This window comes from Rhamphochromis sp. 'chilingali' (assembly GCF_963969265.1).
Source record: "Rhamphochromis sp. 'chilingali' genome assembly, chromosome: 15".
NCBI classification, from domain to species: Eukaryota; Metazoa; Chordata; class Actinopteri; order Cichliformes; family Cichlidae; genus Rhamphochromis; species Rhamphochromis sp. 'chilingali'.
The window spans coordinates 31654226-31677542 of NC_137942.1; the positions used below are offsets into that span (position 1 = coordinate 31654226).

The 23317-nt window shown below is 42.6% G+C and overlaps 2 protein-coding genes across 6 annotated transcripts in view; both read left to right on the forward strand.

The window, feature by feature from the left end:
* The window catches only part of LOC308411958 (ornithine decarboxylase-like), a 50500-nt gene extending 35469 nt beyond the window's left edge, over positions 1 to 15031 (forward strand). For 2 of the 4 annotated variants that reach the window (XM_080906029.1, XM_080906030.1), the window contains 8 exons: positions 7426 to 7553; positions 7669 to 7842; positions 7930 to 8102; positions 11476 to 11692; positions 11775 to 11858; positions 13330 to 13495; positions 13606 to 13727; positions 13988 to 15031. In XM_080906029.1, the coding sequence (XP_080762155.1) occupies positions 7426 to 7553; positions 7669 to 7842; positions 7930 to 8102; positions 11476 to 11692; positions 11775 to 11858; positions 13330 to 13495; positions 13606 to 13727; positions 13988 to 14245 (1322 nt within the window). In that variant the 3' untranslated portion in view covers positions 14246 to 15031. Of the gene's footprint in view, positions 1 to 1995; positions 7554 to 7668; positions 7843 to 7929; positions 8103 to 11475; positions 11693 to 11774; positions 11859 to 13074; positions 13496 to 13605; positions 13728 to 13987 lie in introns of those variants that run through there. The other 2 variants (XM_080906031.1, XM_080906032.1) reach the window with 2 other exon arrangements.
* A 2516-nt stretch (positions 15032 to 17547) lies between these two features.
* The window catches only part of tanc2a (tetratricopeptide repeat, ankyrin repeat and coiled-coil containing 2a), a 57104-nt gene continuing 51334 nt past the window's right edge, over positions 17548 to 23317 (forward strand). For both annotated transcript variants that reach the window (XM_080905063.1, XM_080905064.1), the window contains exon 1: positions 17548 to 17845. The gene's annotated coding sequence lies outside the window, so the exon portion shown is untranslated. The remainder of the gene's footprint in view (positions 17846 to 23317) is intronic.

The window sequence follows — 23317 nt, forward strand, 5'->3', positions numbered from 1 at the left end:
ATTATGGAGTCTGACAGCAGTGGGGAGGAAAGACCTGCGAAATCTCTCCGTCCCACACCGTGGGTGCCGCAGTCTCCCACTGAAGGAGCTGCTCAGTGCTGTCACAGTCTGCTGCATGGGGTGGGAGATGTTGTATGCAAGTATGAGAATTTCAAAACAAATTCTAAAATAAACTGGGAGCCATCATAAAAACAATAAAATCAGCGCAATGTGAACTTGCTTGCTATAGTACGTTTGGTGTCTGGTTGCAACATTTTTTCTAGCTTGTAAGGATGAAAGCGACAGTTTATCTGAGTTGGTAAACGAAGGATTACAATAATCTTGACACAACGACACAAAGGACCAGTTTTCCCCAGTTCAGAGGGGCAGACTGTAGCTTGCAATCTAGAAATGTTCCTTAAATGAAAGAAACAGGAACATGAGGTAGATTTCATATGTGATTAATGCCCAGAGAGGAAGCATACATTACACTAAGACGATAGTTACACCATTGTGTAACTATCCATCTGCAAATGCTTTGGTTTTTTTATATAAATAGCATTGCGTGTGTAAATTGCATAATATCCTTTTCACCTTTTATCACTTTGATTTGCACCAAAGCAGTTAAAATGTATGATTTTTTTTTCCTAACTGCACAGACTGATATCCTGGCTTCCTGTTATACTGTGATGATGGATTAACATCAACAATAAACAATGGATTAACCTTAGGGCAAGTCAAAAATTAGCTTGAAGTTATGTGTGCACGGTGTTCTTAGCGATTGGACAGAAGTAGAAGGTATTCTAGCTTGTTTTCATACCTCAGCAGATTCCTATATAAGCCTGTAGGGGGCATCTCTTCCTGGTAAGTCTGCTACCTGCACCGTCACTCAGCGCTAGTGATGTGCGATACCACTGATTTCCTTTCTGATCTGATACCAAGTAATATTCAGGGTGGTATCGACGATACTGATCCGATACCGATACTTTGTACAAAAACTCATTTTATTTATTGTATCTCAAATTATAGCGTCATAATGATTATATCAGAATCAGAATCAGAATACTTTATTGATCCCTGGGGGAAATTATTTGGACATCATTATTTGGACATAGGCCATCAGATTACTTGTTCTTATCACTTAATAATGCAGAGTTCATCATATAGAAATAAAAAAACTTAAGTTGTGCGCTATTTGAACACCTTGCCTGCCTGCAGCACTAAAGGACTTCGTGAGAGACGTCTGTGTCGCCCTAGCAGCACCTGTCCCTGTCCTCCTCTTCAGTTCGTCTCAACATACACTTGTCATATCCTGTGATATGATTTAGGGGAGACCGGGGATAGTTGTAACATTTTTGACATTTCTGTCTGTAAATTGGAGCTCGTTTAAGGTAGTGGATTCAAAATGTAATGCAAAGTATTTACATGTCTCTGCTATTAAATAGTGCAGCTATTTTCTCTGCAGCACAATTACCCATTGCATGGTATGGTCTCAAACACAAAGAGTGAAATGTTACAATTAACCCCATAGTCTGGGTTAGTTGTAACATATCCTGGGGTAAAATGTAACACAATGAAATAAGGGTACTAACAAAATATTAACAAGTAATCTTTGTTTATTCAACACACGAATGCACTTAGAGCCGTGTGTGTGTGTGTGTGTGTGTGTGTGTGTGTGTGTGTGTGTGTGTGTGTGTGTGTGTGTGTGACAGAATGCAGAAATCTAGCTTTTGAACATATTCCAACCCCCCAAAAAAGACAAATTATGGAATTTTCTGCAACTGAATATTTCATAAATTTTGGTTGGTCTTCCTTGAGTTTGGCCTCATTGGCTCAGTGGGCATTATAACCTACAACTCTTGCACCAATTTTGAACATAACAATGAAGCTGAAAAAATGTAGTTGTTCACCAGCATCGCAATTCCATTACTTTTTATCATGGCTTACCTTGGTGTGGTTTGCAAAGTGCTTCAGAAAGATGAGGGAATCTGTTTCTTGCACTCATCCTGATTTATTTCCACTACCAGTACTTCCTACTGGTCCATCTCTGACACAGAGGTCTGCATAATGTATGTGTGGGAACACAAACAGTGGAGGAATTGTGTTGCCAATGGCATTAACCGCATATACAAATGCGACCAGTGAAGCTCTCTCTGCTGATGTCGTTGCCCCAACTTGTTTAATATAAGTTAGAGTAATAGTGTGGTAAGTTGTAACATCTGCATTATTGTTACAACTAACCCAGACTGTTGCTGTTACAACTGACTCCTATAGCCATGAACTAGCTAACATTACAGCCAACGGCTAAAACATTAGCACTAAAGACCTACACAGAATATATCCCCATAGACATACAAATAACATAATTTAAGTTTGATGAGTTTAACTGCAAAGCAGATAATGCTATTAAACATTGAAATAAAGTAGAAAAACTTACTTTTTGGCATACAAATTACTTTTTTTGTGTTAAATTGTCTGTGTTTGACAAAATGTGCTGATTTTTCACATGTGATAGCAGAACTGAGTTGGGCATGCACAGGATGAGTCACATCATTTGAAACTTAGCCCTGATTGGAGAAATTGGAAGTGTAACTGACCCACGTTACAACTATCCCCGGTCTCCCCTACTCTGAGGTGTTTGACAAGGTTAGTGATGTTGCCACAACCATACATCCCAACCCTCCTGATTTTTCCGGGAGAATGCCGAATTTCAGTGCCCCTCCCGAAAATCTCCCGGAGCCACCATTCTCCCGAATTTCTCCCGATTTTCCACCCGGGCAACAAAATTGAAAAACCATATCGAGAATTCATAGCAGGCGCAGCCAATTCCAGTTTCCAACAACGGCGGCAGCTACTTAGTTTTAATATTACTCTTATTTCTCTTTCTGGGTCGCAAAGAAACTTTTTTTTCTTTTCTTTTCTTTTTTTGTGTCCCGTTTGGATCTTTAGCCATCAGAATTGTTGTCTTAAGGCCAAGAAAGATGCCAAGCAGATTTATTTTACCAAGTGGATCATCATGGCCTTGCCATATTGGTCCATTTGATTGAAAACCAAAGGGGAGAAGAGACGGTGAGAAGGGGGGGGGAGAAAGAAAAACCCCGCAAAACACCTGGATCACCTGTATGGAGGAAAAAAAACAGAAGAGAAAGCAAACAACAAAGAGCAACATAATAAAAATTTAAAAAAAACTTTTAACATATTTTCAGGTTTCAGGTTTTCAGAATGTAGCTGTGTAAACTTCAAATATCTGAGCCGACCGACGCATCGTCTTCAAACCCCCGCGGTCTTTCACTACTCGGGTTAAACATGATATATAAGTCACTTTGATAATTTAAAAATGTTATTGTTTGGCTTTTTCAGTGTTTTATTTGTTCGTGAGTAAATCGGTTTGGCTGAGATTAAAGTTATTAGATTAGATTAAATTAAATTTAACTTTATTATTCCCTCGGGAGGGTTCCTCCGGGGTTTTCACACAGCTGAATAAACATCAAGCAGAAAACTGATTAAACAGAAGAGTTTAAGTCAGCGCCCGGTTATATTTTAGACAGCAAGGAGCAGACGGCAGAGTTTCACTCCACCGAGGGAGCTTGTGACGGCTTTCTTTAGACCATGAAGGCCGGTCCTCAGGTGGAAGCAGCCTCTGAATTTGGACACCCCCGCTGTTTCTGGGCCGGCCAATAATAACGGTGACATTTAACGTATTTTCTCCGATAAACACTGTAAAATTTATTTATCACTCCCCCCCAACAACCCTTTTGAATGTCTTCCTAATTCTGAGGTCTCAAGGTTGGCAAGTATGGCCACAACACCTCACTTTTTTGCCAAATGTATCGCAAACCACATCTCAGCTGTTTGTGGAGGTAAAATACGTCCGCACAATTACGCTCAGCCATTGTTGTGAGCGCGCACGCCAAGGGGCTGCGAGACATTTATACAGCCGTATTTCGCACATGACTATGAAAGGCGGAAGAGGAAGTAGTTCCTTTGAATGTAGAAAATCCGAATGTTATAGTTTCTTTCCACTGTGTTCCTGTTAATGATAAACTACAATTTACCCTAAATTACTAAAATATCGATATTTTAATGTGAGAATCGATTCTAGAACATAAATGATTGGTATCGGAGGAATCGATATTTCAGGATCGATCCGCACATCACTACTCAGCGCTGGACTTCAGCCTTGTACGACCCAGAGATGAGGCCGCTTCCACATGTCTTTTTCCATCTTCAGGTTAGGTAAATGGTCCAGACAAACACGGGCAATGCACACCTCCACTATACCAGCGGTCAATGTTGCTTTTGTCCGGAAGTAAACAGTGCTTGTAAAAGTCTTAAGCCTTCCCTGTATTTGCTTCCAAGCTCTCCTAAACAGGACTCCTGCAGGCTTTGTGAAGTGCTTTTTCACTCATTTTTGGCCCAGTCCTTTCATTGAACATTTTCCGAGGGATTTGTAAGCCATTTAATGACCTGTGGCTCTTTAAACAAAAAACAAAAAAAGACAAACCAATGGCGTGTCTACACATAACAGACATCTTGGCACAGAACTCATTTTAAATTGTATGTGTAGGCCCTTTAGTGGCAGCCTGTTGCAGAAACTCACCTATTCAGTTAAAGCTACAAAAATTCCAAAGATAACAGTTTAACAGGCATAAAGTTGTATTTTACACCAGCAAAGTGATTCTCAACAAGCTATTAGCCCAGATCTCGGTGTTCAGTATGTCCTTTACAGAGCATGTTGCTCTGTAAGGCTGGAAAAGAGTTACTGTATCAATCAAGTTAAGCCTCTCTGTAGTCAGGCAAAAATATAAAAATGTTAATACCACAGTCCTGTCATTAAGACGTGAGAGACTGTTGATGTTTAGAAGTACCAAAGATGGTTTTAGTTTTATTTCTTTCAGCCTCGGTGGTGTATTTAAGACACAGAGAATTGTGACACTTAAAAACTGCAGACCCTCCTACTTATCAGCACACAGAGGTCTGATGGATGTGATTCATCATTAGTCAGTGATTTCATAGCTGTTAATTAGGCAGCTTTACAGGATGTGTTACCTGGTCTTGTGGTCTCATTCCTCATCTGATGCATTGACTTCAGGCTGAAAAATTGGACTAGCTGACTGAAAACAGCTCAGATTAGTTGCAGCAGCGTTTCCCACTAAATTTTGTCTATTTTGGTCAGGGGAGAGGCATCTGCACACCTGTATGTGTATGCTAGTAATGGAGTGGAACTTCTAATACTATCAGATCCCCACTCTGGGCTACATGGTTTCAATATCTGCAGCTTTGTTTTTACAGGTTTGCTTTTAGTTGGAGTAAAGCATCATCTTACAAGTTGATGTTTTCTGGGGTTTTTTAAGATACAGCCTTTTTTTGTAGAAGCAGATGTATGCAATAGATTAAGTTGTTGCTCCTCATTCACTTACTGTCTCACAAGCACTCTGGACTGAATAGCACCCTGTTTCTAGAGTAATTTCCTCATTGTTATTCACAGGAAGTGCAATAGCTCTTCCCAGGCAGTTGAGTATTTATTTACTTTTTTGCAACATAATTGGTAATCATTAGTGAGTGTCTCGTCCTGTGGACTGCAGCTGGTTCTTCTGGTGAACTTCGTTCTCTGAGCAGAAGGCGAGGGCTTTGCCTGCTAGTAAAACGAGTCGGAGTGCACTCCAGTTGCTGTAAGCACACACTGTGTCACTGTTACACCCCGGCCTAGGCAACCGGAGTGCAACACGAAAAAAGGAAAAATAAAGGAAAAAAAAAAACACACAATGTTACGCCCCGGCCTAGGCAACCGGGGGAGATCGCGACCATGACACACTGAAACACAGGGTTTAAATACCTAGAGGGAGCAATCAGGAAAATGGACAACAAGAGGGAAACACAGCTGGGGCAACTCAGAACTGATGAGACAGGGAAACGTAAACTGAAAAGACTAAGATAACACAGACTTTCAAAGTAAAACAGGAAACACATAACAGTCACGCCAAAAACAACACACTGACAACACCGAAACGTAACAGTCACGTCTCTGTGTGGGAAATGCCGCAGAGACGCGGCTCTTATCACCAGTAACGTCCTTTCACACAGAGAAGAGTTCAATTTGACACAGATTCATATTTGCTCGCTATGCAGGTGCAGGCCTGCGGTGGAGTGGCCAGCGCAGGACTTCTGGGGAGCATAATAAAAATATAGAAACCTGAGAAATGCTGTTTTGCTGTAAGAGCATGCCACTGTTTGTGCCAGGTGCTCAGGGAGTAAGTATGCACCCAGAGGACAGGCCATTGTGGGTCTGGGTGCTCAAGGTCAAAATGTCTTTATTGCACATGTTCACACAGGATTCCCAGCACAAACTTATTTTCACTGCCTGTTTATGCTGGCCTTCTGTGGCATATTTGATGAGTCAGGTAAAGTTGTAAAACATGAGGGGCTCCTGATTTTCATCTCCCAGCGTAGTCATTGCATCATCACTTTTTCATAAAGTTATTGAAGCTCCTGTCTGTGGTACCCAGCAGTCTTCAGATGTCCATTAGCCCATCGCTATTGTACCATTGCAGACGTCAGTGTTATACTACTGTGTATTTATACCTAGCCCAGCAGATGATTTCTCTTGATGATACTTTAAAGATGTAACAGGTTTTCAGGTCACCTTATACAAACATGAAAAGCATAGCTTTAAAAGTAAGACATGAAGATTTTTTTTTATTTGAAGAATAGTTCAAAGGCCAAAATAATGTCATTTTTAACATCCTTGTATCATTCCCTCTATGCCTATGTTGTCATCATACTTATAAGAGTCATAGTTATAAGGCTTTATATTATTTTTTGACTGATAAATCATTCGAGTTGATCTTGATGACCTTGGTGGATTATAATAGATTGCAGGAGTGCTGAGTTGGGTCATGTTAACAAAGTTTTACATTACATTGAAAACTTGCTGCTGTCATGTTTAGAGACAGAATGGCACGCACACATGGAAACACTACTGAAACGTACCCTCACGGGCTGTTCCCTAGTGTAGTTAGTTTAGAGACATATTGACATTGCACAGGAAAAAAAATAGTATTGCAGGTTTTGTAAAGTAAATACTACTGATGTTCTTTGTTTTGGGTTTTTTTTTGGGGGGGGGGGGTTTGTTTTTTTCCTTAAAGGTAGGTGGAGAAAAGTCTGTTCTCAGCTAATAAAACACAGCACACTGAGTATCTGTTGGACTGAATCCTTGTCAAGTGTGCCTGCATAGCTAGAAAGCCCTGCAAACACACTCGGGCCTGTTTGAAAATAGCTTATATAGCTTTGTTGGTTTCTTTTTTCCACTGTATGGAGAACGTTTCATCCTATGGTAAGAAAACAGGGGGAAAAACTTAATTTGATGTTTTGGTTTTTGTGAATGAAGTTGATTCTTGTTTACGAATCTAGACCTTTTTGCCTTTTCCTGCTCCGTGTCTCCTCCAGCACCTGAAACTACAAATGGATCAGTCATGCATGATTTGTCTCTTGAGAGGAATCCCATTGAAATATTAGAGACTGGAAGGAGCATCAGTGACATCATTGATGGCAAGATTAGACAGCTGTATTCGGTGGTGAGCATCAGAGGCATCGTATCATTCAAATTCCTTAATTTTGTCCAAATGTTCTGAGATGGCTCTCAAAATATTGTATGATTATGAAGAGGTCTCCAAAAAATGCATCTTCTAGGGCAGCGAGGAGCCTTTCTATGTCGTAAATCTTGACAATATATTAGAGAGGCACCTGCAGTGGATCAGTCTGTTGCCTCGGGTGAAACCCTTCTATGCAGTGAAGTGCAACAACACAACAGCAGTTTTGAAGATGCTAAGCGCTCTGGACACCGGATTCGACTGTGCCAGCAAGGTACTGATGGAATATCTTAAAATAATGAGGATTAGTTTGTGTTCTTGAGAGTCAGCTCTTGTATAAATACATCTTGGTCCCACGCAGGCTGAGATCGAGCTGGCCCTATCGCTTGGCGTGAAGCCCGATGACATCATTTACGCCCACACAACCAAACCGCTGTCCCACATCAGATACGCCTGCGCTCACAGAGTGAATCTGATGACTTTTGATAATGAGGAGGAACTCTTAAAAATCTCTCTTGTCCATCCCCAAGCCAAGTAAGTGAGCAACCGCTACTATGTTTCAGCATTTGGTGCAGCTTCCTTTGAGAGGATTGATTTCAGAATCAGAATCAGAATCAGAAAGGGTTTTATTGCCAAATGTTGAGCAGGTTTACAACATTAGGAAATTGCTGCGGTGCTTCAGTGCAAACATACTGTCATAAAAATATAAAAATAAGAATAAGAATTAAAAGTGCTAAGTGGATAGATATATACATGATATATACATGAGTGCAGGTGGTGATCAGTGCCAAACATGGAATGATGCAGTGAACACAGCGTAGGGTCATGTGTTAGTGGTGGGAACAGTCGTACGTTTATTGTTCATGTGTCCGACAGCAGAGGGGAAGAAACTGTTCTTATGGCGAGAGGTTCTGGTGCGAATGGACCGGAGCCTCCTGCCTGAGGGCAGCAGGTCAAACAGACTGTGTCCAGGGTGAGAAGGGTCAGCTGAGATCCGAGCTGCACGCCCCAGTGTCCTGGAGGTGTACAGGTCCTGCAGAGATGGGAGTCTGCAGCCAATCACCTTCTCAGCAGAGCGCACAACACGCTGCAGTCTCTGTTTGTCCCTGATAGTGGCTCCAGCGTACCACACGGTGATGGAGGAGGTGAGGATGGACTCGATGATTGCAGTGTAGAATTGCATCATCGTCCGTGTTGGCAGGTTGAATTTCTTCAGCTGCCTCAGGAAGTACATCCTCTGCTGGGCTTTCTTAATGACGGAAGTGATGGTGGGCTCCCACTTCAGGTCCTGGGTGATGGTGGTACCCAGGAAGCGGAACGAGTCCACAGAGGTGATGGGGGTGTCAGTCAGGATGATGGGGGGGAGTGGGGCTGTGTGCTTCCTGAAGTCCACAATAATCTCCACTGTCTTCTGGGCATTCAGCACCAGGTTGTTGTGGCTGCACCAGGACACCAGACGTTCAACCTCCCTCCTGTAGGCAGACTCATCCCCGTCCGAGATGAGTCCGATAACGGTGGTGTCATCTGCAAACTTGATTAGCTTGACAGACTGGTGGGTGGAGGTGCAGCAGTTGGTGTACAGGGAGAAGAGCAGAGGAGAAAGAACACAGCCCTGAGGGGAGCCGGTGCTGATGGTCCGGGAGTCCGAGACATTCTTTCCCAGCCTCACATGCTGCTTCCTGTCCGTCAGGAAGTCAGTGATCCACCGGCAGATGGGATCAGGCACATTCATCTGGGAAAGCTTGTCTCGGAGATGGTCTGGAAGGATGGTGTTGAAGGCAGAGCTGAAGTCCACAAACAGGATCCTGGCGTAGGTTCCTGGGGAGTCCAGATGCTGCAGGATGAAGTGTAGGGCCATGTTGATGGCGTCATCTACAGACCTGTTGGCTCTGTATGCAAACTGCAGGGGGTCCAGGAGGGGGGCCGTGAGGGTCTTGAGATGGGAGAGAACTAGGCGCTCAAATGACTTCATGACCACAGATGTCAGAGCCACGGGTCTGTAGTCATTTAGTCCAGTGATCCTAGGTTTCTTGGGGACAGGGATTATGGTAGAGGACTTGAAGCAGGCAGGCACATGACATGCCTGCAGTGAGGAGTTGAAAATGCCAGAAAACACTGGGGCCAGCTCGTTTGCACAGTGTCTGAGGGTGGCAGGAGACACACCGTCTGGGCCGGGAGCTTTTCGAGCATTCAGACTCTTAAACTGCTTCCTCACATCTGCTTCATGAATATGAAGAGTTGTGGTGGGAGGAGGTGGTGTGAAATCCTCTTTTGTGTGGGGTGAGGAGGGGGGTGTTGCAGGTGAAGTGATTGAAGGTGGTGATGGCTCTATGGAGGGGGGAGAGGTGGGGGAATGAGTGTCCAAAGTGTCTCTATTGTTGGGGCCGTTGGAGGTGTGAAGGCTGCCTGATGGCTCGTCTAAACGGCAGTAAAAGTCGTTGAGGGTGTTGGCCAAGAGCAAGTCGTCAGTGGAGTGGGGGGTTTTAGGCTTGTAGTTGGTGATATTCCTAAAACCTTTCCACACAGAGGCCGAGTCATTCTCTGAGATCTGCTGCTGCATCTTCTCAGAGTGCTGATGTTTAGCAATGTCCACTTCTTTAGTGAACCTGTACTTGGCCTCTCTGTAGCAGTCCCTGTCTCCGCTTCTGAACGCCTTTCTCTTTTCCAGCCACAGCTTTTTGAGTTTAGGAGTAAACCAGGGTTTGTCATTGTTATAACTCACCCTGGTGCGTGATGGCACAATGCTGTCCTCACAGAAGTGGATATAGGAGGTGACAGTGTCCGTGAACTCGTCCAAGCTGTTAGAAGCAGCCTTCATTGTGTCCCAGTCTGTAGACTCCAAACACGTGCGAAGCTCCTCCACAGCCTCGTTGCTCCACAGTTTTTTGGTCCTCACGACAGGTTTGGAGAGCTTCAGCCTCTGTCTGTACGCGGGGATTAGGTGGATCATGACGTGGTCAGAAAGTCCGAGTGAAGCGCGGGGCACCGCGCGATAGGCCCCCCTGATCGTGCTGTAACAGTGGTCTAATGTCCTCTCCTCTCTGGTCGGGCATTTAATATACTGCTTGTATTTGGGAAGCTCATGGCTCAGATTGGCTTTGTTAAAGTCCCCAAGAGCAATGATGAGAGAGTCCGGGAATGTCCGCTCCATGTGCAGTATCTGCTCCGCGAGTGCGCACTGAGCTGCCTGCGCATCTGCATCTGGCGGGATGTAAACAACGGCCAGGATGAATGAAGCAAACTCCCGCGGAGAATAAAACGGTTTGCAGTGAATGAAAAGGTATTCCAGAGAGGAAGAGCAGTGCTGAGCAATCACTGTTACATCTGTGCACCAGCCACTATTAATGTAGAAGCAGACACCTCCACCTTTGGTCTTACCAGAGAGAGAGGCCTGCCGGTCAGCGCGCAGCAGATGAAAGCCCTCCAGCTTGAGCGCGCTGTCCGGGATGTCCTCACAGAGCCACGTCTCCGTAAAACATAACACACAGGAGGAGGCAAAGTCTCTGTTCATGCTTCTCATCAGGGCCAGTTCGTCTGTCTTATTCCTGAGTGATCGTACATTGGAAAGGAAGATCCCAGGAAGAGCAGTTCGCAGTCCACGTCTCCTCAGACGCACGAGTGCGCCGGCTCGCTTACCTCTCTTTCGGCGTCTCACTTTCCTGATCAGAGTCTGCAGTAAATCTGCCGCGGATGCGACAAATATTGGAAGTAAATCCACAGGTGTTGTAGTCCTGTGGTTAAGAAGCTCTTCTCTGGTGTAAGAATATCCAGAGGAGTGCCCAGACACAGAAGTTATGCACAAAAACAAGACAGAAGTAACGCACTGAAGCACCAGGGCATCCATACGCGGCGCCATCTTGGATCGAATCGGTGTTATTTGCAATAACACCTTTGAATCACTTTGCAGGCTGGTAATACGAATTGCAGTGGACGACTCCAAATCGATGATAAGACTCAGTCCAAAGTTTGGAGCCAGACTGCCCACAGTTAGACAGTTGCTGGGCCGTGCCAGAGAGCTGAACTTAGAGGTGGTCGGCGTCAGCTTCCACGTGGGCAGCGGCTGCACCAGAAGCTCGGCCTTCAGGCAGGCCATCGAAGACGCTCGGCGCGTCTTTGACGTAGCGGTGAGCCATTGTGACATAAACGCAACAATAATTCCTGTATTGTTTATTTGCAGCTCCAGTATGCAACACTGATCTCTTTCAGAGTGTTTTGGGGTTCCAGATGAGACTCTTGGATATTGGTGGAGGATTTTCTAAGATTGGGGACTTCCAAGAGAAGTTTGAAGAGGTAAAGTCTCTGCTTTAGCATTGTCTCCACCACATTATATAAGTCCTGTTTCTAATCACCAGCTCTGGCACATTAACTCCCCACAGGTTGAAAGGATTTGTTTCTTAGAGTTGTGTATGAAAAGTCAAAAAATATGCAGTATACAATCAGTTCTCACTCACTTGCAAACAACCACAGCCTCAAACACAGTTTATGATGGATGGATGGTAAACAAGGATCTCTAGCCTGAGATGGCAGTTTGGGAAATGCCTCCTGAGGGTCAGTGAGCTCCCAGCCTGGTGCCAACCAGGGTGACAAAATGTGGGGAAGGAGTGTGGGGCAGTTGCACTTATAAACGCACAGAAACCTTAAAGACGTTCACCTGATGGTCATCCTTTATTTATCCAACTAAAAGTCTCACTGAAATAAAAATGTCTAGAAGAAGTTACAACAAATACAACATGTAACAATATAACAAGCAAAGAAGCGATGCGTGAACACAAACGTGACTCTGATGCTTTCACTATCAGTTGGTTTGCTTGTTTTTCTTGATGGTTCCCGTTGAGAGCATTCACGGTGTTCTTCTCGCTGCAGATGATATTTGGAATCTGTTTTTCTGCCTTTGTAGTTCAAAGCAGAGTGAAAGGAGAGCAGTGGCCACATGATGGTGCTGTTGGTACATTTGAGATTCCCAGGGCGTTCAGAGGAGCTGAAAATTATTCTGTCATATCATTTTTATTGATTATGAAGAAGAAATTTCATTTAAAAGGCTATAGGGAGGAAAAACCACTCTTACACCAGCCAACACACATGTTTGTGTGTTTAGTTTCTCCCCCACGGCGACAGCAGACTGGTATTCAGGGGAGCGTGCTGTCATTCAGCTCTGTCTTTGCTCTACTTGTCTGGATGTCCTGAACCCAGTATCTGCTGGAATGCAGTAACCTGTAGAAGCTCGTCTTCTCTTCTTCTGAATAAAAGTGAATTTTTTCTGTAGCACAAACAGTAACGGCATCACAGTCATTTGAAGACTGCATGTAAAATGGGCTCGCCAATGGTAAATAAAGAGTTGGAGTGTGTATGTGTGTTCTGAGATGAGCTTTTTGTCTGCACTCTCACGCAGACACCGGATCGTTCAAGCATAACTCAAGTTGTGGAGGAGCCTTTAAATATAAGATCTGCCTTATAGTGCAAGTTAACCACTGCAACACTATCCATCCATTTTCTCCCACTTATTCAGTGCAGGGTCGCAGTTGGGCTGGATTCTGTCCCAGCTGTCATGGGTAAAGACACACAGGTACAGGTTGCCTGGATATCGCAGGTTAACACACAGACAGAGACGGGCAACCATTTATTAACCTAACTCGCACATCTTTGGACTGTGGGAGGAACCCACGCTACCACAAAACACCCCCGCCTTTTTTTTTAAAGAGTAAGTATTGTGAGCAGAGGCATAAGGCCATGGAGTCAAGTTATTAACCGTGTGTGTTCCTAGTTCTCGGAAGTCATTAACGGATCGCTGGATGAATTCTTCCCACCTGTCAGTGGGTTGGAGGTGATTGCAGAGCCGGGCAGATACTACGTGGAATCGGCCTTCACGCTGGCAGTGAACGTCATCGCCAAAAGAGTCGTCGTGGAGGACAGAGCCAATAAATGCGCAGGTGTTGCAGTGATATGTAACTGTTCGACACACCTTAGCGTACAGGGTTGTAGTTTCTGAGCATCTCAGCTGCTGTTATGCTAACCATCATTCCTCGTTTGTGTTCTCCAGACGGAGCAGGAAGCTGCCCCGAGAGGGTGATGATGTACTACATTAACGACGGTGTGTACGGCTCCATGAGTTGCATCACCTTTGACCCCGCTCACAGCAAACTTGAACCGTACCCTCACAGGGTAAATATCAACAGCATCCCTATAAAAGAATTTCACCGTTTTATTTATTTATTTATTTTCCTCTTCACATCTGGTGAAAAGTGCTAAACATCCATGCTTTCAACAGCAGCAGTTTCTGCATGTTTAGGCCAGTGACATCATGTGCTAAGGTTAGAATCAAGGACTGTGGTAACGCCTGCTGGAACCTTGAGCATAGTGTTAGTTCAGACAGGTTGTGGGTTTTTTTTTTTAATATATCTCAGTTGATAACCTCTCTGCAGGCTGTTAAGAAGAGCGAACCGAGATATTGCTCCGTCATCTGGGGTCCAACCTGCGACAGCATCGACAAAATAAACGAAAGCTACTGGATTCCTGAGCTGTACGTGGGCGACTGGCTTCTCGTCGACAACATGGGCGCTTACACTGTCAGCATAACCACCGACTTCAACGGCTTTGAAAAGGCACACATTTATACTGTTGTGACAGCTGAGACTTGGCACAGCCTAAACCTGTCTCCTGCCTACGATATTGTCCATTAATGAGGCGAGCACTTATACTTAACTTCACTGGCCTGTTGTGAATATCGTGTCTTTTGTCTGTTGCACTGTAGAATGTTTTCCTGCTTTTAAAATAGCCTCTGTGTTAAGTCTGTTAACTTAGCAGAAGCAAGCCATCCACTGCAGAGCTTCTATGAATGTATTGTGAGGTTAATGATGTCCTTGTCTCATCAAATTTAAGTGGGGTGAAGACCAATCGGTTACCTAACCTTAATTACAGTGTTATGTGACGCCCTTTTTAAATACGAGACATATGCCAGTTTATTTTGGCCACTTAATGACTGTAACTAGTTAATATGATCTGCTGTCTGCCAAAGGAAGTGAAACTCGGAGCTAAAGTGTTATGAAAAAACTGCATATAAAACTGTATGCTGCTATAAGAAATTATTTATTGTCAGTCTCTTACAGTCTACAAATGTTGCAAGACTAATTGTCATTCTTTATTTTAGCGTGTGTGTGCATCTCTTCCAAAAAAAAATGGTGGGAGGAGAAGAGGTGTTTTTATAGAAACAACAAAAAAATACTTTTATTTGCTGGTGTAAATTCTTCTTCTTCTTCTTTTGTTTTTAACATGCAAGTAATATTGATATATTCCTGCTGTGTTTTGCCATATAGGCAGACCTTTACTGATTAGTAGAGTTGTAGAGAGCAGCTGAAATTACCACACCAGTCAAGCATTCTTTGGTAGAGTTTGTTTTTTCTCCAATGCCTCTACTTGATTCTGATGATAATTTGCAGTAAATTTTGCAGAAATTTTAAACCTTGAAACTCAGTGTGGTTTTTTTTTTCCTTCCAGAGGTGTGCCCCTTATTGTTTTTCTTCCAAGGTGCCAGACATGTTTCATATGTAATCAGTTCTTAGCTCTCTGGGCCGTTTGAAGGTTCTTTGAACACTGGCCTGTTTTTCACTCCTTTTTAGTCCAGTACTTGTACCTGACCATTTTCAGAGGAATCGCTTTGTTTGAGCCACTTAAAACTGACCAATGTGTCATTCAAGACAAACAAAACAGGAATCTAACTCAAGGAATGATCAAGTGTTATGTGCAGACACACAACACTTGCACAGGGCTTGCTGGTTGTTCATCATACAAGGCTGAAAACGACAGGTGACAACTTTTGTAACGGTGCCCCCCAGACTCTGGAACTCTCTCCCTTTGAGCTTGAAGTCTGTGGACTCTGTGGTCTCTGATTCCCAAAGAGGTATTAGATGAAAATGTGGCACATCTCTGCATGTTGTGCAGCATGTACATCATTTGGATGTCTTAAAAATTCCCTCAAAAGCCTTCAGTTGATTGAAGATGCTGCAGCAAGCGTACTGATAGGGTCTAGCTAGAGACAACATATTTTTCCCACACTGGTTTCTCTTTATTGGCTGTCCGTTAAATCCAAAATCACATTTAAGAACCTTTTCCGCACATATACAGTCTTGAATGACCAGGCCCCATCTTACTGTATCACCCCATTACAGCACTTCACTCTCAGACTGCAGGCTTACTTGTGGTTCCTGAGGCATTTAAATGTAGAACAAAAGGAAGAGCCTTTAGCTTTCAGGCCCCTCTTCTATGGAACCAGCTATGGGTTTGGATTCAGGAGAAAGACACCCTCTCTACTTTCAAGCTCAGGTAGAGGCAACATCCTGGGGGTTATTAGATTCAGGATCACCTGATCCAGCCCTAACTATGCGTTGAAAGAAAAGTTTTAAGCCTAATCTTGAAAGTAGAGAGGGCAGTTTTTCCTTCCCACTGTCACCAAAGCCATTGCTCATAGTGAGACGTGATTGTTGGGGTCTTCTCTGTATTATTGTAGGTTCTTTACCTTTGCAAGTGATTTCCTATAGCTCAAGCGTTAGAGCGGGTCCTCTACTATTAGGAAGGCTGGTGTTTTGATCCCTGGTTGCTCCATTCTAGACAGATATCCTTGGGGATAACCTCAAGTTGTTCTCTGATGGATGCGGTGCAGTGTGAATGTTAGAAAGATGTCTTTGTCCTTATTATGCCTTATAATTGATCCATCCATGGTCTCCATGGAATTGCTAAATTGAAAATCAGTCACAGCAGGTCTTATGGTGTGATGACTCCAAATTTGAAATATTTGGTTCAAACAAGAACTGCATGTTAAATAATGAAGAAGAGGAGGCAAAGTTTTTTGGATTTATGTTTTAGGACACAGCTGTGGAGCATGCATCTAAATCTGCTTAGGTAATGTGGCACCAAGTACCGGTGTACACTGAAACAACAATTGTTGTTATCTCCGTTTATTTGTGACCTCAGTAAGCACCTTCCTGACGACTTGATGGTCTAAACTGCTAGTTTGAAAGTAGGGTATGTTTTACCATGTCATTGCTAGCCTATCAGAGCCAATGTCCCTTGGTTTCTCAGACAAGTTGACACTCTGAAAGACTACATGACCGGGAGTATTCACTGATGTCTTTGTGGCTCTACATTTTTATATTCAGTCTGTGGAAGCATCACACAGAGTAGCTGCTGTTCAATGACAGTTTTGTAAAATGCTAGCAATATTTCACTTAACAAGTAGCTTGAAAATTGTTTGGTTAGCTCTTCATGCATCTAAGGTCATTAGTTGTTGAGCAATATTTTGGAAAAGACTACTCAAGAGGAGAAAAAAGAGGTTGTTAATACATCACTGTAACGTCCTGTGAAGGTGCAAAAGATATCCGTGGCTTTCATGAGAAACACCCCGGGAAAGAGGGACTAATATTTCCTCTTTGCTGCATGTGCCAAGGAACACCTGATGAGTGGAAGCATGTAATTTGATCTGATGAGATCATTTTGTTCCGCAAGACATTCAGGATTCATCGTTTAGATTCACCTGTCACTCAACGTGCCCAAATCGTGCAAACTTAAAGCCTTGAGATAACAGGTGAACAGGTCAGCTAAAAACAATAAACAAACAAGCAAAAAACAACCACGTTACAGAGACAAAAAACTGATACAAGCACACTAACACAACAGTGGTCTATTTTCACATGCGGATTAACACGCATTTGTTACTCTACGAATCATATAACGTAACCATGTTGCTCATTGACTTTCTCCAGCAAAATAAATGTGCCTTTTGATTAGATTTATTTCTGCAAATTACCTTTTGGCCGCTAGATGTCGTCGTCGCGAGCGCTTCATCGCGACTACGCTGGTTTAACTGAACCCAGCCCAAGCATTCTGTTGTTTGTAGCACGCGCGCGCACCCAAACACACACACTCCGCGTATTGGCCACGCCCCTCTTATGAATAATGCAGCACCTCCCGTCGACCGGAGGAGACTCGTGCCACCGGAGCTCTTCAGACGTCAGCTCGTGCTCACCGGTGGAAGGAGAATAATGAGCGTAATATAACCAGTCCATCTACTGATAAAAATATATTAATATCCGGTAATGAACGGGGAATTTGGGAAGTGTGGGAATCCGCCTCGCGCACAACAACGGGTCCGCTGGTTTGTACCGGGGTTTTACGGAGAAGGATACACCGAGGGCTGGATATTAACCCGACCGTGACCGACCTATTATCCACCGGTCAGACGGTTGTTATTCTCATCGCCGCTGAATTGAGGAAAAACAACACTTAAGGTAGGCCTTGTCTTTCCTGTGTTTCTCTGTGTTTATACGTGTATGTGAGCGAAGGAAGGAGCTAAATATTATAGTAAGGTGGTACGTACGTGTGTGTGTGTGTGTGTGTGTGTGTGTGTGTGTGTGTGTGTGTGTGTGTGTGTGTGGACGTACAGCCATAATATCGTGTGTCATATATATATATATATATATATATATATATATATATATATATATATATATATATATATATATATAACGTATTACAGGCCCATTAATCTTAAAAGGTCCATGTTTAGTATTATTGTTACCCCGTGTTTGTGTTTTTATTTAATAATCATTGTATTGTTGGTGCTTGTAAAAAATGTGGTCCTATATTAATGCTGAACTCAGCACGGCAGCTCTTAGTCACTGCAGAAATATTGTGTTGACAGCAAAAAACATCACTATAAAATTATGCTTGAAGACCACATGAGCACATTCTCATATTCTCTGAATCATATTAGAATCATTGCTGTTAATGTAAGGTATTGCTGTTAATGTAAGGTATAGCTGACACACATTTGAACATCACGTGTAAAATACAAAGCAACAATAACAGCGGGAGACTGTGGCTGTACTGAGATATAAAAAAAAGCAGTTGAAGATAAAAAGGAGAAAATAACAGCAGAGACAGTGAAGGGAGCATCGTGACAGACTGGAAAAGATGACCCTCACCTGGAACTGTGTGCATGTACATGTGTGACACGGGTTTTACTTTTCCCGCCCTGGTGTGGTCTTGTTTTTCTCACACATTTTGGTCACATTTTAGTTTCCCCTGCCTCCACTGCTGGGCCGGATGTGTGATGGAGCCAGCTGGTGGTTTACAGTTGTGTTCGAAGGAAACACAAATCCTTTGTTTGGAAATGAGTGGATTATCTCCCACACTATGTACATGCTACATTATTGTGATGTCTCTGTTGGCTGGAATGGCTAAATCAGATCTGTTTGTCTGTGTGTGTTGTTATTTAGCTAACATGTTACAGGTTGAAATTAATTAGTATAGGTACAAATTACACCTAATTACTAGGGGTGAAGAGAATGCACCATCCAGATATTTGTCTTACTTTCAATTTATACCTTACTGACACCTATATGAGTTGACATTTATTGATGGCAGTGTACCAATATCGACATTCTTCTAGAAGCATATCTCAGCACTTGGAAGCCATCTTGGTAACACATCTTATGAGCAGTTAATCTGAGGCATTTTGTACACTAACTTGCATTTCAGTGGTCACTAGAATAAAGCAGTAACAGTATTATCCAACACCAGTCAAATCATTCTTAAGAAATCCTTTTTCTTCTCTGGAAGGTCCCACCGTCTTTGTTCTTACGAAATTCTCCCATATATGTAAATTCAGGAGTCTTTCGAAGACATGTCTTATAATGTGTCTTGTATTAGTGGCAGTTATAGCTAACTATTAGCGGTGTAATACATGGCCAAATGCTGGCGCTGATGCCAGTGGCCAAAGGCCTTCTGGAAGGATCTGGGGCATCACTGAATACACCAGCCTGCATCATATTGGATCATATCTGCACAACCTCATCCAAATAACAACAAAACATAAGCGCTTTGTGAAAAAACATTTTTTTTGCTTCTTTTGGTATGGAAATGGGTATCCTTTTCAGTTTGATAGGATAGTTTGTTGAAAAGATGCAAAAGTGGACTAAGGAAAAGAGAACGATAAAATGAGCTGGTGCTTATATAGCACTTTTTACAACATGCCTCCTTCATATAAGTACCTTTCTCTATGCCTAAGTGCTTTTCTACTTAACACTCACACGAATACATCCAGAGGCATCCAGAGCAGCCAGGGATCAAACCACCAACCTTAGTAGATGACCTGCTCTACTTCTTGAGCTACAGAAAACCAGACCAAATGTGGAAAAAAATTATTTGTATTTTGTGACAAAACTGTTGAACTATTTTAACTGATTATTGTTGAATTTGGTCGTATCAGTGGCTTTTTGGAAAACAGCAGAAATTGTATTTTTTGATTGCAAAGTGTTGTAATCAACAGCAAAAATTTAAGGTCCTGGCAGCTGACTCCCTGACAGTTAAAGAATATTAAGGTATAGTCCTAGTTCTGTCACTGTGGCTAAATGATCAAAGATGATATGATGAGGAGCTGTAAGAAAAGAAACTGGTTCTTTATTGAGAATAATGGTGTCGTTTTTTTCCTGGAGTCAAAGAAAATATCAACAAAATTTCAACAGCTTACTGAGACTTACTGGTAAGTTAACGTAACGTTTCAGTGGTAACAAAAAAGGAAAACTGCACCAGTCAAATTTGATTTCACCACCATCAGAATTCTCTCATAGATTCTCTCATGATATCTCTGATGATTCATGCAGTACTCCCTAAAAAGTGTTCAAAAGTCACACATAGAAACTATTGTCAGAGTGTGGGAATACAGAAGTCTGCAGAGTATAAAAAGTCACATTTCATATTATAACCTTTTATCCAAAGTACCGTCCAGACCTCAGCATTCAGCAAATATGAGGTTGCAAGTCAGAATTGCTGAATGAGGGTAGTAATTTGTGAATCTATTCCACTTCCATACTCGAGCAGAGCATAAGTTGATTTGCTTAAAATATTTAAAGAATTTAAGCCATCAAGAATCTTCCCTTTTAGGCCCTGATATGTAAAACAAATCAAATAAAAACCTCTTTTCACACAATAAATATCTGTAATGGACTGAAATTAAGCATTAGCTTGAATGACCTAAAACTTAAATCGTCCCTAATATAATTTCAGCTCTAGAGTTGTGCAAAGTAATGTAACCTTCCTCTTTTTTTGTCAGTATTCAGGACTCTAATCTTTATCCAATAAACTCTGTTGGATTCCTCCCTATGTTAAAGCTGGTAGGCAACAGCTGCTGAGGCGTGATGGATAGAACTGAAGCTGAGATGGTCTATTTTTCACCAAACTTTATTTTTTCAGGATGCAGTTAAACGTCTCTGTGATGGAGTTGTTTGTCATGTATTGCGCACTCCCAGCCTTTTGCTGGCTTCTGTTCCTAGACAGTGGGAGTGCAGATGGGCATAATCCTGCATTAATCTGCCTAACCCTGTACTTCGTAGTCTGGGTTTAACGGCGCTCTGATTAAAAGCCTCCCCCTCCCCACCATGTCAGTCATTAGTTTAATTAGATGACTTGCGTGGCCTCACTAGTGCCAATTAAAGGAATACAAACTGAAGTGCCCCAGCAATGTAATTTTATTAGGATTTTTTAAACACTCTTCGCAAGTTCAACATGAATTCCAAATTCACCCAGCAAATAAAACCCGTTCTCCCAAACCTATCTGCCTGATTAATTCTATTTTTGAGCTCAGCGCAGTGTAATCAGTGATATATTTCTCACAAAATGCTATGATGACTGATAGAAGGGAATCCAGAGTGTAAGTGCTTGTATGTGAGCATACCCCACCACTCTGACTCCCTGTGGGAAGAAACTCTCTTGGAAATGGGCATCTTGTGATTTAATGCCCCACCATCATTTTCCACAGAGTGAGTGTGGACCACCTGACCTGTGTCCTTGATGATCTTTTGAGCTTTTCATATTGGCGTGACTAATGCATCTCTCATGGAGCGAGGGATGCCAATATTTTTCTCTTCCGTCCTTCAGCAGCTCGCCATCCAAAGCGGCCCAGTTGTCATAAAGTAGAGTGATGCACCCTATCAGGATGCTTCCAATGATGCAGTCCATTTACATGAAATGCAGCCCTCTGTGTGGTGTTTGCAATGATGTTTCCAGTTGTTCAGTTATTTATTAGTCAGATGAAATTCAGCAGTAATGTGATGGCTATACTATGTCAAGGAGTGGACTAAATATCAGAAACACCTGATTAGGAGAGGTTTATTATTATGACCACCAAAACAAGTTGAAAAACTTCCATGTACAGTAACGGAGTCACTACTTGCTCACTACCGACTTTGTGGCTTGGCATATATTATCTCCCCCTGCTGGTAATGCAATTTCTGCATGCGTGTCACATTTTGCCTTGATACTAGGTTGCTTCGTTGGATGTTGGCTGCTGGCTGCTTTTTGTTCTGTTCTATGCCAAGTTGATCCCACCCTGCTTCAATAATGTTGAGGTCTGGGCTGTAGGGAGGCCATGACTGATGTGTTTTGACTGCATTAGCTGAGACTTCTGCAGACAGTATTGAGCAGATGCATCTCTTAGGTCCTTCGTCAGGTCGTTGCTGGATAGTTTCTTATTTCTTAAGGACTTGACTTTCAGATATTGTTTATCTCTTGTAGATAGTGTTTGATCTTTTGTCCAGTTTACTTAAAATTTTTAAGGATGCACTGTAAAGCATGCTAAGATATGACAGATTTTCTTCTTAGAGACCTTTGGGAATCACTTTATTGGTGAAAAAATACAATTGTATACCTGTCAAACTGTGTTATTGTTGATATTTTTCTTGTAGGTTCCACAAATGGGAGCAAATTATATACACACACACAAGAACTTTATTATTCTCATGGTTAATTTTTGTGACATTTATATGCTCAGTGCAATAAAAATAGAAACAGGAGCAGAAACAGAAACATCATGTGTGAAGTCGCACACAGACCAGAACAACAAAAATACATTTAAAACAACATAATAAAGCTCTGTTGCTGAAACAAAGATGCAGGATACAGACACAGGATCGAAACCTTTTAAAACTGATTCTTTGCTAAGTTACCTGTTACATGTAAACACAACACTAGTTTGTCCCTTGAGTTAGGTGCCCTTTATGTGCTGCAGTGATTTATTGGTCAGTTAAATCATTCCCCTGAAAATGTTCAGGAAAAAGGACTGTACTGAAAATGAGAAAAGTTGAAAATGAACCACCAGTCAGTGTCTAAAGAAAAACTTTGACAGACTTATAGAAAGCCTGCAGAACTTTTACTTAAGACCACTTAAAAAAAACTAGCTTGGCTAGCAAGCTGTATCTATAAACTGTATAGGTATAATAGACAGATGTACATATCAGCTAAGTAACAGACTAATAAAATATTCCATCCATCCATCCATTCATTCACGTCCGCTTATCCTTTTCAGGGTCGCTGGAGCCTATCCCAGCTGTCATAGGGCGAGAGGCGGGGTACACCCTGGACAGGTCGCCAGTCTGTTGCAGGGCTAACACACAGGGACAGACAACCATTCGCACCTAGTGGCAATTTGGATTATCCAATTAACCTATCCCCACAAGCTGCATGTCTTTGGACGGTGGGAGGAAGCCAGAATAACCGGAGGGAACCCACGCAAACACGGGGAGAACATGCAAACTCCACACAGAAAGCCCCCGGCCTGATGGTGGAATTGAACTCAGGACCTTCTTGCTGTGCAGCAACAGTGCTAACCACTGTGCCACCGTGCTGCCCTAATAAAATAAGATATATAATAGACTCCAATTTGTTCATGTAAATGGAGAGTCCTCTTCACACACTGAGGTTAA